The sequence below is a fragment of the Argopecten irradians genome, chromosome 11, assembly GCF_041381155.1.
Source record: "Argopecten irradians isolate NY chromosome 11, Ai_NY, whole genome shotgun sequence".
In the NCBI taxonomy this organism is placed as follows: domain Eukaryota; kingdom Metazoa; phylum Mollusca; class Bivalvia; order Pectinida; family Pectinidae; genus Argopecten; species Argopecten irradians.
Genome location: NC_091144.1, coordinates 38,011,192 through 38,024,979, shown reverse-complemented (window position 1 = coordinate 38,024,979; position 13,788 = coordinate 38,011,192). Strand labels below are relative to the sequence as shown.

Here is a 13,788-nt window from a genome sequence, read left to right as displayed (position 1 = left end):
ATTTCTCCGAGGAGATCCGATTGTCACTTTGCCGTAAAACACACGTTTGTGATTTTTCAATTCTATTTAATCGTTACCAATTTTTTTTTCAAAATTTCAAGAAGTAAAGTGGCTACATGTAGAGCCCTCGATACTCCATGGGGATTTAAAGTCAACAACATCACAATGTTTTGTAAAATTTCCTCGGTTCCACACACAGAAGTTGAATTGGTCCTTGTCACGAACAAGGTAAAAATGTGTCACAAAAATTAAGCTAATTTTATCTATAAAGGACCTACTGATTTAAAGGGAAAGACGCTTTTGTAAAAATAAAATACTCGTAACATATACAGTGTCTTCAGGGAGACAATCTTTGAAAAGGTTCATATGTATAAAGGGCTTGAAAAGGTTCATATGTATAAAGGGCTTAGTGTGTGTGTTAATCTATAATCTGGAAATTCGAGCGTTCAATGTATGCTTTTATCTAGATCTATTTTTTTCGCTCATTCAACTGAAAGTAGAAATCGTCCCAGTTGCAGGAATAAAGACACGTGTATATATGCTGACGAAATTACATTTTTTTTAAAGAAAGAAAGATAAAGGACTTTTTTTGCATATAATGGGGACAGCATATTTTAAAAATGAAGACTTTGTCATCTAATTGTTTTGTCCTCATTGAAATGAGGTGAAATTATCCGAAACTTGGAAATATATAGATTTAACAACCAAACTGATGGCGGTACGATATGTATTGAAAATTTAGGGATTGCTTTTCAATCATCAATGGACTACGTTATTTTCAACACGATGACGAATCATTTTTAACCCTTTCATTATCATCGAAGAATTCAAGTGTAACAAATATACCAAGAAAAAAACTCAGGACAAAGAACATTCACGAGCAAAGTGCATTATCTGCTAGCCACTCCAAACGAATTTTACAAGACACATGCGATACAATGTATATGATAGCGTATGGTTAATGGCAAATATTTGGACATGCCATGTTTGCGTTTCATTCCGACAACACCCTGCAAGTTATAGAACCTATTTCACAACCAGAAAACTCTCATCTTCGAGTATCAACCGACCCTTCTACCGTAAATAACCCCCAAATTCTCTGGTTCGGACGGCAGAATGTTAACGCTTTACGAACAAAATATCAGTCGTGTCGGTTAATGAGTATTATTAGGCATAACTACAGGGTATCAATTTCTCGAATTTACAGCATATGCGTTTAGAAAAATGCCGCATAGCGTCTCAGATAGATCCAAAAACAAAGCGACTGGAATCCCTTGTGATTCAAATGTCCCTCTGGCGGCAAGAATAGATACAGGGGATATAATTAATGAGTTAATTAGTTTTAACCAATCAACTATCAATCCTCTTTATTGTTTTCAGTTGTGCACTTGTACCTGTATACATTGAGCAACATCCTCGATACTCCAGGGGTTACTATCACTGCCGTTATATCCACGATAGAGCGATATTGGATATAACAATAATGATAGTAACCCCTGGAGTATCGAGAATGGGGTTGGATTTAACGATAGTGATAGTATTCCCTTGAGTATCGAGGATGACTAATTCATGGAAAGAGATAATCGCTTCAGGGCAATGTGACCTTCGCGTAATTACAGCCGACTGATACCATGTTGAATCAGAAATACAAACCAACTCCGCGTTGCCCATCTCTCTGTGTATAGTAACGTTACAGCGATACATTATGCAATTCGCACAATAAAAATATGATTTGGAGTTTTCGTCTTATACAAAGTTACTGATGTTTGCCATACACAATTATTGTAATCTATTTCAAATGCATGTGTGCGTAGATTGTGTCTTTAAAAGTCCCCGAAGCAGAAATTGACATGTACAAATGTATCTTTTTTTCTTCTTTTTATCGTTTATTTAAAACCTTATTTAGAATTCATTTCTAACGAAAGTATACTGCTCAAATGCTAATTCTATTAAAATTTCTGTAATGATTCCATCTATACGCAAGGTCTTAAGCTTCATTCGCCGACTATAGCCACTCTGTCGGTAAGTATTTTATATGCCGACGATTATCTATACAGACCATTTCTCTATGTCACTCTCTCTGTAATCTAATCTAACCTCTTTATAACGACCATCTCTCTATGCCGACCACTTCTCTATGTCACCATCTCTCTAATCTAACAACCTCTTTATGTCGACCACCTCTCTATGCCGACCACTTCTCTATGTCACCATCTCTCTAATCTAACAACCTCTTTATGTCAACCACCTCTCTTTGCCGACCACTTTTCTATGTCACTATCTCTCTAATCTAACAACCTCTTTATGTCGACCACCTCTCAATGCCGACCACTTCTCCATGTCACTCTCTCTGTAATCTAACAACCTCTTTATGTCGACCACCTCTTTATGCCGACTACCTCTCTATCTCACTATCTCTCTAATCTAACAACCTCTTTATATCGAACACCTCTTTATGTCGACCACTTCTCTACGTCACTATCTCTCTAATCTAACAACCTCTTTATGTCGACCACCTCTCTATGCCGACCACTTCTCTATGTCAGTCTCTCTTAATCTAACAACCTCTTTATGTCGACCACCTCTCTATGCCGACCACTTCTCTATGTCACTATCTCTCTAATCTAACAACCTCTTTATGTCGACCACCTCTCAATGCCGACCACTTCTCATGTCACTCTCTCTGTAATCTAACAACCTCTTTATGTCGACCACCTCTTGCGACTACTCTCTATTCATCTCTCTAACTAACAACCTCTTTATATCGAACACCTCTTTATGTCGACCACTTCTCTACGTCACTATCACTCTAATCTAACAACCTCTTTATGTCGACCACCTCTCTATGCCGACCACTTCTCTATGTCAATGTCTCTGTAATCTAACAACCTCTTTATGTCGACCACCTCTCTATGCCGACCACTTCTCTATGTCACTATCTCTCTAATCTAACAACTTCTTTATGTCGACCACCTCTAAATGCCGACCACTTCTCTATGTCACTCTCTCTGTAATCTAACAACCTCTTTATGTCGACCACCTCTCTATGTCACTATCTCTCTAATCTAACAACCTCTTTATGTCGACCACCTCTGCATGCCGACCACTTCTCTATCAACTCTCTATGCCAACCACTTCTCTATGTCACCATCTCTCTAAGCTAACAACCTCTTTATGTCGACCACATTTCTATGCCGACTACTTTTCTATGTCACTATCTCTCTAATCTAACAACCTCTTTATGTCGACCACTGTCGACCACCTCTCTATGTCACTATCTCTCTAATCTAACAACCTCTTTATATCGAACACCTCATTATGTCGACCACTTCTCTATCACCTCTCTATGTCGACCACTTCTCTATGTCACCATCTCTAAGTTAACAACCTCTTTATGTCGACCACATCTCTATGCCGACCACTTCTCTATGTCACTCTTTCTGTAATCTAACAACCTCTTTATGTTGACCACCTCTCTATGCCGACCACCTCTCTATGTCACTATCTCTCTAATCAAACAACCTCTTTATGTCGACCACTTCTCTCTGTCACACTCTCTCTAAACTAGCAACCTCTACATGCCATTTACGACATATTTTCGTTTTTTTGAGAAATGTTTTATAAGTTATTATTTCAAGTAATAATTGATGAATCCATAGGTATCAAGCACGCTGTTAAGTCAAAAACCCATTATAGACTCATATATTAGTCTGTAGTGTGTCTTTGACTTACAAGTGTGCTAAATACCTATGATGAATCTGTAGATTTTAATACATATTGGCTTTGAAACACCATCAGATTCGTTATAATATAAAAAAGGAAGAAGCTTTGATTCAATCATGAAAAAAACGTCTCTATATTTAATTTATTCTTAAAAATGAGTTATTCTTAATTCAGATTATTCTAATTTTTAACAATAACATGAGAACAATACACTAAAATGACATCAATAAAACCAAAGCACAATCAGGCCTATACGTCTGTCCCTTGAGGCGTTAATTCATTATTTTCACTGATCTATGTATTTAACCCGTCCATGCCACGTGTTACCTATACTGTATATCCTACGCTGTAATTACTCTATTTTCTCTGTTGTCTAAAATACTACCGACAAGACCAAGCTACTGAACACGCGTGACATAACAGACAAGACGTTATAAAATCGGACTTAAGAACCCACGTGCGGGACACGTGCTGGTACACATGCACTAGCTAGTGCCTTTCGAAGTAATACAACTTATGTCAGTATAGAGAGGTCTACGCCTACAGATGGATACAGTTCTCGTAATTTTCTCAATTTTCGGTTTATGTAAATACAATTTATAACTTCTTAGAACAATGGAAAACAATCATATTATGAAACGTCGTAATAAACATGATTTACCTACTGTAATTTATGGATTATTCATTATAATTATTATTCGTGCGTGCGTTATGATATATGATTACTTTGTGACGTCATAATGATAAAGCTTGCATAACATTTATATGGAAATTCTGTTTATATATCAGTATACGCTAAAGTAGGTCAGTGTTTCATTATCGGTATGATATAATCAGCTAATATTGTGTAGTCACATTATGTACAGATTCAGTGTCTTTGAATATTTCTTAATTCGGCGTTATTTCATGCGAGTATATTTCACGAACATTTTTTTCATTATAACTTAAATAATGATGGAACATAGCAAAAATTATTCAAGTACATTCATTTAGATTCATTACAAAACACTGCAGAAACAATGGCATTTTTGAATCACTGCTTATATTATCATTAAGCTAACAATACTAACAATACAAATCACTTCAGATAACGCTTGTAATACCGAGAGTGTACCGGCCTCAGTCAGCCTTGTTAGCTTATAACAATTCCTCATTAGCGATTAATGTCCCAGTGTTATTAGAAAGAAACTTGTCGACAAAATAATTTTCATTCTTCGAAATTCTATGTTCAATTTTAACAAAATATAGCCAAGAAATATGTATGTAGTCATCAATGCTCTCGCGTGAAATATAAGCGGTACAGAACTGAATGGATTTGGGTAAAACTGCCCGTCTCAGGTAGTAATATAAGTATCGTTTGAGAGGAGGAGATCGAGTTTTAAATCGTATCAGTTCATCACTTGTGTCTTAGGTCGGCCATTGTGCTATTTATACTGACAGGAGCAAACCTATTATATTCGTCATAATGTAATGTATTATACAGTTTAAACGAAAAAACATACTTGACATTTTTTCCGTTACTAGTAAAGTGTCATTACAATGACAAAGTCGTAGAACTTTTTCACAAGGTTAAAAATCAAATCGTTCCCTATACGTTAGAGAACTCTGTGTATTTGATCATATACACATTGGGCTAATGGTGAGTTTATTTACATTGTATATATACATACGGTAGTTATTTGAGTTATGCAACGACAAAGTAACAATAGGCTCTCAAATAGAATGTCACTGTGCGAAACCTCGATTTTAACTTCTGCTTCATATGTAAACAGTGTTAGATTTATTTACAAATGTATATACAGAATTAAATAAACTCAAACTTATTGACCCCTCCCTAAAAATGATGTCAATTATAAAGTGTTCATTTTTGTATGTGTGTTAGATAGACGACTTCATAAAGTTGGAAAACTTGTGCACAACCCAATGTATATAAGATATTACAATAAACTATGTAGAAATCACTATACAGTCGCTTATGTGTATATTGCAGGTAACTGTCATCCTTTGATTTAGATAGACCATACTACCTACATCTGATAAACGGATAAAGGAAAGCGTTGATGTTTATTAGTGATAACATATTTCGCTTACCAATAGTAACGGTATAATTAAAATAAATTAACTTTTTCGTCATTATAACATGTATGCTTATTCATTCATCAGTTGGTATGACAAATACGAATGAGTACAAGTTTGTTTAGCCCTTGAAATCGACAGCATAGGCTACCATACGCTACAAAGCTAACATGCTAATAACAACTTGGACACTGGTGTTGTGTACTGTACTCACCGAAGGCCAAACAGAACAGGCAGAACAAACTGTAGGCTTCTGTCCTAGACATAACGAAATATATATTCCAATCAGAGACCAAGAACCATGGGTCCGGTAAAGTCCAGCACGCGATATATATATATATAAGTCTGTGTTGATATCGAGACGATGCGATGATGTAAAACAATCAAATCCCACTTAACTCGACAAATTATCACACACGACTGTCGCTGGTTATCTCTGATAAGGCATAGCAATTGTTATCGAGCCGTAGGGGTTTTATGTAAGTACTGAGCCGTAGCGTATATATACTAGCTCATGCAGTTCACGACTCTTCCATGCATACCTGTGCTGTGTGGGACACTTAGCGTCCGGTTTTACGTTTAGGCTGTATGTGTTATTGGGCTATAGCACATACGTAAATATATATGTGCACACAAACACACTCATACTGGACAAAGTGAGGTCATATAACACTTATCATAAGATGGGTGTTGAGTCGTGTAAACCAACGTATTTTGATTTTCTGAAATTAATTCATCAACACTTTTACTTAAACATACACAGTTTCAGTGCATAAATTTGAATCGAAACGACTTTTAAGTTTTAAAAATGTAAATGTTAAATAAGTTGTGAATTTACGGTCTCAAAAGATACAAACTTACTGTTAAATACTATACTTTATCAACATGAGCTCTATAAACAATTTTGAGAAAAAACATGTAAATGTTAATTCATAACATCTTTTCCATCAACGTCATAATTAATGTACGTTAATGACTACTATCATTTCGTTTCACAGCACAACAGCGGAATAAACCTACACAAAATACCATGCGTTTGACTCTATAGATATTTTTCTCCATATAATGTATACCGTATTCGACCCAATAAGCGCCCGTGTCCCTAAAAACGCCTTCTCCCATTTTGAAGCCTCGATTTCAATTGCCCAGATATAAATAAAGACAAAAACTACAAAAATTGTAAAGGTTTGCAATAACTTCGTCTTATTAGCACCTTTTCATATATCGCCATTGATATTTATCTCACAATATATATTATGTGTAATATTGTGCTATATATGTGTAATACTGTTGTAATACTGTGTGACAGTATTACACATATACGTATAGAGCATATCTTATATAAACCCAAACGCCTTTGATTCAAACTTCACTTTGGGCCATCGAATATACATGTGAACTTTTTGATTCAGAAATGTAGTCTGCTTTTAATATAAATTTCTTTAAAAGATAACATTTCATGGACATCTTGAAATCAAACGTGACCCTTGGTGTGCACTTCTGCACGACTCTGCACATATTACATGTAACACCAAATGCTGCCATTTAGTGCTTATTACTTCATAGCACAGATGGTCTCAAGATCGGAATTCAGGCGAGGAAATTGATACGCGTTTTTGAGTCAAGTGCTGCATATATTTGAAGGGTAACATCATCAAAAATAGGGGTTTTAACAGGAGAGGTGAAAATGTAGTTGCCAGACTAAGTTCGAACCATGATCACCAATTCAATGGTCACCAATGGTCACCAATGGTCACCAATGATCACCAATTCAATGATCACCAATGGTCACCAATAATCACCAATGATCACCAATGATCACCAATAATCACCAATGATCACCAATGGTCACTAATGATCACCAATGATTACCAATTCAATGGTCACCAATGATCACCAATTCAATGGTCACCAAATATCACCAATTCAATGGTCACCAATGATTACCAATGATCAACAATTCAATGGTCACCTATTATCACCAATTCAATTATCGTCAATTTATGATCACCAATTCAACGGTCAACAATGATCACCAATTCAATGGTCAGCAAGGATCACCAATTCAATGGTCAGCAAGGATCACCAATTCAATGGTCAGCAAGGATCACCAATTCAATGGTCAGCAAGGATCACCAATTCAATGGTCAGCAAGGATCACCAATATAATGGTCAGCAAGGATCACCAATTCAATGGTCAGCAAGGATCACCAATACAATGACTACCAATGAAAACCAATTCAATGATCGTCAGTGTTGTCAGCGACAACGGATGAACAGTTAATTTAGTCCTTGATATCCATCACAAGAATCGAATAACGGTATACTGTGGTTGACTATGGCTTTGAAATTGTGCGTCACTCTCTGTAATCTTCAAAGAAAGTTTCTAATGTCCTGTGATTGGTCAGTTCTTTTTCCTGAACTGCCTTCAGTTTTTCTATGAGATAGTCCAGAATTTGATATGACGACAGTGAAAGTAACCCCTGGGGTATCGAGAATGATTTCATCCCTTTGACGAAGAGAACGGATTACACACAGATATGTACCTAATGTTCCGTTAAAAGTTCCTCCTCCCTCCAATAAACCGTGTAATGATATTTTGGTCAAAAGAATTCATTTGGCAAAGATCAAAAACACTCATATTTGCATATTTTTCACGGCATATTATTGGTAAAATGCCATTACTATCACTAAAGTTGATTTAGTTGAATCACAGGTTTATGACGCGCAAAAAAAACAACAACTAAAAATACAGTATTTTTAGGGGTTTTTTTGCGCGTCGTAAACCTGTGGTTGAATTAGGTCTATATCTATATAGCTGGGAACAATAAATTGATGTCTACAGATGAACATCACAACGTGTTGAAATATACAGCAAGATAACAATATGTAGTTTACATAAAGACATACTGTAAATGGACTTATTTTCGTGCGTTCAGATTTTAGCGTAAAAATCATCTTTAACAGATTCAGTCCGCTAAACCTGCCAATATCATTAGGCTTTAGATTATATATTAAGCAAAAAATGCCTAATGATATAGACAGTTTTAGTGGACTAGAACAGATTAGCGCACAATGATAAATACGCACACTCTACATAACGGCTATATACTGTAAATCAACTTGTTTTTGCGGAGACCTAATTTCGAGATCTACACTTCTGTATAGTTATTATTTACGTGTATTTTACACAGATTCATGTAGATTCAATTTCGCGGTTTCTTGTTGTTCGCGAAATTTGATCGCAAGCGAAAAGAAAAGGGTTTACAGTAATGTAAATACACTTACAAAAGTATTATGGAATCCCACAATCAGGGGAAACTTCATTTAAAATGCTTCACCGCACGACAGAGCATTAACACCCATCATTTTAACAATAACTGATATTTAATCGTGTGCATATATGTGTAATTAGCACAAAATACATAAGAAATAATGTAATTTGCGTTTGGTACACGCGCGATCAGTAGTTCATTCCATATAATGCACAGTGACAAAATTTCTTTCGGGACGCAATTAATCATTTTTTTTAAATATTTTTATATCGAACTGAAATCAGAAACTCAAACTTTTCAATGATGGTGTAATTGTAACTAAAGAAAAATACTAATTCGTCTGCACCTGTTTTGATAGGAAAGATACCATTCGTCAGCGGTGGAGCATCTTTAATGCAGCATAATAAAATGTCATGGTTCAAGAGACATGAGTATGTAAAGTTGTTATACGACAAAAGATGGGAAAGGTGGGTTTTTTTCATTTTTATTGTTAATTTAAAATGTCTCTATTTGGAATCCACACAAGGTGTACGTGTATTAAATATGCATTACAAGAGCAAATTGTTGTTATATTGTTTGTTGCAGTCTGGTTGGGTCATGGAAACAGGAAGACACATCTTACGATAGCTGAGAAATAACATGAAAAATTAAAAAAAAATTATTGTGTAAGAAGGCAATACTTTGAGTGCGAGCGCAATAATTATTGCGTGCGAACGAAATACTTATTGCATATGAATGCCATAATATTGAGTACAAACACAATATTTTTCGTGTTCACACGGAATACTTTTTTGTGAGATATAAATGTTGCGTGTGAACACAATACCTATTCCGTCCGCACGGAATTGTATTACATTAGCATACAGTAATATTATGCGTTCGCAAGTGAAATTATTGCACTCGCACGCAAAAGTATTGCGTTCATATGCAATAACTATTACATTCACACATAATAGTATTGCGTTCACACATAATAACTTTGACTCTTTATTTTTCACATCCTTCCATGCCACCGTAGTATGAACACCAGACCATCCAACAATACTATAGAAACGTTACACTAGGATGGTCCTTTTGAAATATATGTTATTTTTGCTCATTTCACATGGAATAAAAACCTTCTCGGAATTTTAAAATGTGCTGTAATATTTAGTAACCTATATGATTTAAAAAGTGCAAAGCACTAAAGAATGTCGTTTGTTTGATATGTTCAACTAGTAAATCAAAAACAAATTTTATTTTTGTTCATTTCATATGGAAGAGAATCATTCATGGAATTTTAAAATATGCGACCTACAAATTAATCTAAAAAGTGCAAACACTTAAGGATGTCGCTTGTTTAATGTGTTTAACTAGTGAATAAAAAATATGTTTATCTAATTTAAATGACAAGTCCTAGAAGCCAGACTTAACTTTTCTTTGGAATAAACACAGCGTGTATACGAATATAAAATAACCATTACTGATTTACAGCAGCAGATTGTTATTATAATGTTTGTTACAGTCGAGTAATGTCACGAAAAAGGAAGTCACACCCTAGGGTGGCTTGCAAAGGACATGGAAATAAGTAACGCAAGTTATTGCGTACGATCGCAATACATTTGAGTGCGAACACAATACTGTTGAGTTCATGGACAAACGTATTACTGTTGCGTGTGAACAAAATGGTTATTGTGTTCACATACAATATTTATTAGACAAGGAACTGATTGCGTGCGAAAGTATTTCGCTCGCACGCAATTGTATGACGTTCACACGCAATAATTATTGCATTTACACGATTAGTAAATGCGTTCGGATGCAAAAGTATTGCGTTCACGCGCAATAACTTCTTTTCTTTTTTATGTCCTTTCAAGGCACCGTACACACAGACATTGCAAGTTTTCATACAATAGAAACGTTACACTAGGTTGGTCCGTTTGAAATTTATTTTATTATGGAAAAAAATTATTGTCGAAATTTAAATACATGTATTTGCTTTAGTATTTATTGCCCCATATAATGTAAGGATATTACTTGTTTAAAGTGAATAGTCAGACAAACGAAGGCTGATATTGTTAAAAATGGAGTTAATATATTCAATATAATTTCTTTTGAAACAGAAAAAACAAAAACTGTCGAAATGGCTCTGTATGCGAAGAAGTTGATTTATATTATAGGAAACTTAAAATGTCCTTCCGGCTGGCTGTGTCTATGTTGACATTTCTACCGCTGTATCATTTTCAAAGAGTTATTTTTAGAACTGTGCTAAATTTACACGGGACTTTTCCATAATTTTCAATGGTCAAAACAGGACAAAGTAAGCAGAACTTGGCCGTCGTTTTGATATGTAACGAATTTTGGAAGGCAAACGAACACAATTAGACTAGTTTTTCTTACCCCACTATTCAATTTAATGTGTTCAACTAGTGAAAAACATCTAGATCTAGATGTCTGAAAGGAACATCTAGATCTAGATATCTGAAAGGACGAAACATCTGCATTGTGTCCCTAACATCACTGACGAGTCCTAGAAACAGCTGTGTGGTATCCCTAACATCACTGACAAGTCCTATAGGGACAGCTGTGTGGTGTCCCTAACATCACTGACAAGTCCTATAAAGACAGCTGTGTGATGTCCCTAACATCACTGACATTGTCCTATAAAGGCAGCTGTGTGGTGTCCCTAACATCACTGACAGGTCCTATAAGGACAGCTGTGTGGTATCCCTAACATCACTGACAAGTCCTATAAGGACAGCTGTGTGGTGTCCCTAACATCACTGACAAGTCCTATAAGGACAGCTGTGTGGTACCCCTAACATCGCTGACGAGTCTTAGAAACAGCTGTGTGGTATCCCTAACATCACTGACAAGTCCTATAAAGACAGCTGTGTGATGTCCCTAACATCACTGACATTGTCCTATAAAGGCAGCTGTATGGTGTCCCTAACATCACTGACATTGTCCTATAAAGACAGCTGTGTGATGTCCCTAACATCACTGACTTTGTCCTATAAAGGCAGCTGTATGGTGTCCCTAACATCACTGACAGGTCCTATAAGGACAGCTGTGTGGTATCCCTAACATCACTGACATGTCCTATAAGGACAGCTGTGTGGTATCCCTAACATCACTGACAGGTCCTATAGGGACACCTGTGTGGTGTCCCTAACATCACTGACAAGTCCTATAAGGACAGCTGTGTGGTGTCCCTAACATCACTGACAAGTCCTATAAGGACAGCTGTGTGGTGTCCCTAACATCACTGACAAGTCCTATAAGGACAGCTGTGTGGTGTCCCTAACATCACTGACAAGTCCTATAAAAACAGCTGTGTGGTGTCCCTAACATCACTGACAAGTCCTATAAGGACAGCTGTGTGGTGTCCCCTGACATCACTGACAAGTCCTACAAGGACAGCTGTGTGGTGTCCCTAACATCACTGACACTGACGCTATAAGACAGACAGCCGTGCGGTGTCCCTAACATCACTAACGAGTCCTAGAAACAGCGCTTGTTGTCCCTAACATCACTGACGAGTCCTAAAACAGCTGTTTGGAGTCCCTTACATCACTAACGAGTCCTGGAAACAGCTGTGTGGTACCCCTAACATCACTGACGAATCCTTGAAACAGCTGTCTTGTACCCCTAACATCGCTGACGAGTTTTAGAAACAGCTGTGTGGTGTCCCTCACATCACTGACAAGTCCTAGAAACAGTTGTGTGGTACTCCTAACATCGCTGACGAGTCTTAGAAACAGCTGTGTGGTGTCCCTAACATCACTGACGAGTCTTAGAAATAGCTGTGTGGTGGTGTCCCTAACATCACTGACAAGTCCTAGAAACAGTTGTGTGGTACCCCTAACATCGCTGACGAGTCTTAGAAACAGCTGTGTGGAATCCCTAACATCACTGACAAGTCCTAGAAACAGTTGTGTGGTACCCCTAACATCACTGACGAGTCTTAGAAACAATTGTGTGGTGTCCCTAACATCACTGACGAGTCCTAGAAACAATTGTGTGGTGTCCCTAACATCACTGACGAGTCCTAGAAACAATTGTGTGGTATCCCTAACATCACTGACAAGTCCTAGAAACAGCTGTGTGGTATCCCTAACATCACTGACAAGTCCTAGAAACAGCTGTGTGGTATCCCTAACATCACTGACAGGTCCTAGAAACAGCTGTGTGGTGTCCCTAACATCACTGACAAGTCCTAGAAACAGCTGTGTGGTGTCCCTAACATCACTGACAAGTCCAAGAAACAGCTGTGTGGTGTCCCTAACACCACTGACAAGTCCTATAAGGACAGCTGTGTGGTATTGCTAACATCACTGACATCACAGACAGGTCCTATAAGGACAGCTGTGTGGTGTCCCTAACATCACTGACATTGTCCTATAAAGGCAGCTGTGTGGTGTCCCTAATATCACTGACATTTTCCTATGAATACAGCTGTGTGGTGTCCCTAACATCAGTGACAGGTCCTACAAGGACAACTGTGTGGTGTCCCTAACATCACTGACAGGTCCTATAGGGACAGCTGTGTGGTGTCCCTAACATCACTGACAAGTTGTCCTATAAGGACAGCTGTGTGGGTATCCCCTAACATCACTGACAGGTCCTATAAGGACAGCTGTGTGGTATCCCTAACATCACTGACAAGTCCTATAAGGACAGCTGTGTGGTGTCCCTAACATCACTGACAGGTCCTATAAAGACAGCTGTGTGG

General features: G+C 37.1%; 1 protein-coding gene across 3 annotated transcripts in view; it reads right to left on the bottom strand.

Moving 5' to 3' along the window:
• The window catches only part of LOC138335490 (uncharacterized), a 45,624-nt gene extending 39,245 nt beyond the window's left edge, over positions 1–6,379 (bottom strand). Inside the window, exon 1 of one of the 3 annotated variants that reach the window (XM_069284601.1) lies at positions 6,014–6,379. In XM_069284601.1, coding sequence (XP_069140702.1) covers positions 6,014–6,065 — 52 coding nt within the window. In that variant the 5' untranslated portion in view covers positions 6,066–6,379. The remainder of the gene's footprint in view (positions 1–6,013) is intronic. The other 2 variants (XM_069284603.1, XM_069284602.1) reach the window with 2 other exon arrangements.
• Between the last annotated feature and the right edge of the window lie 7,409 nt (positions 6,380–13,788).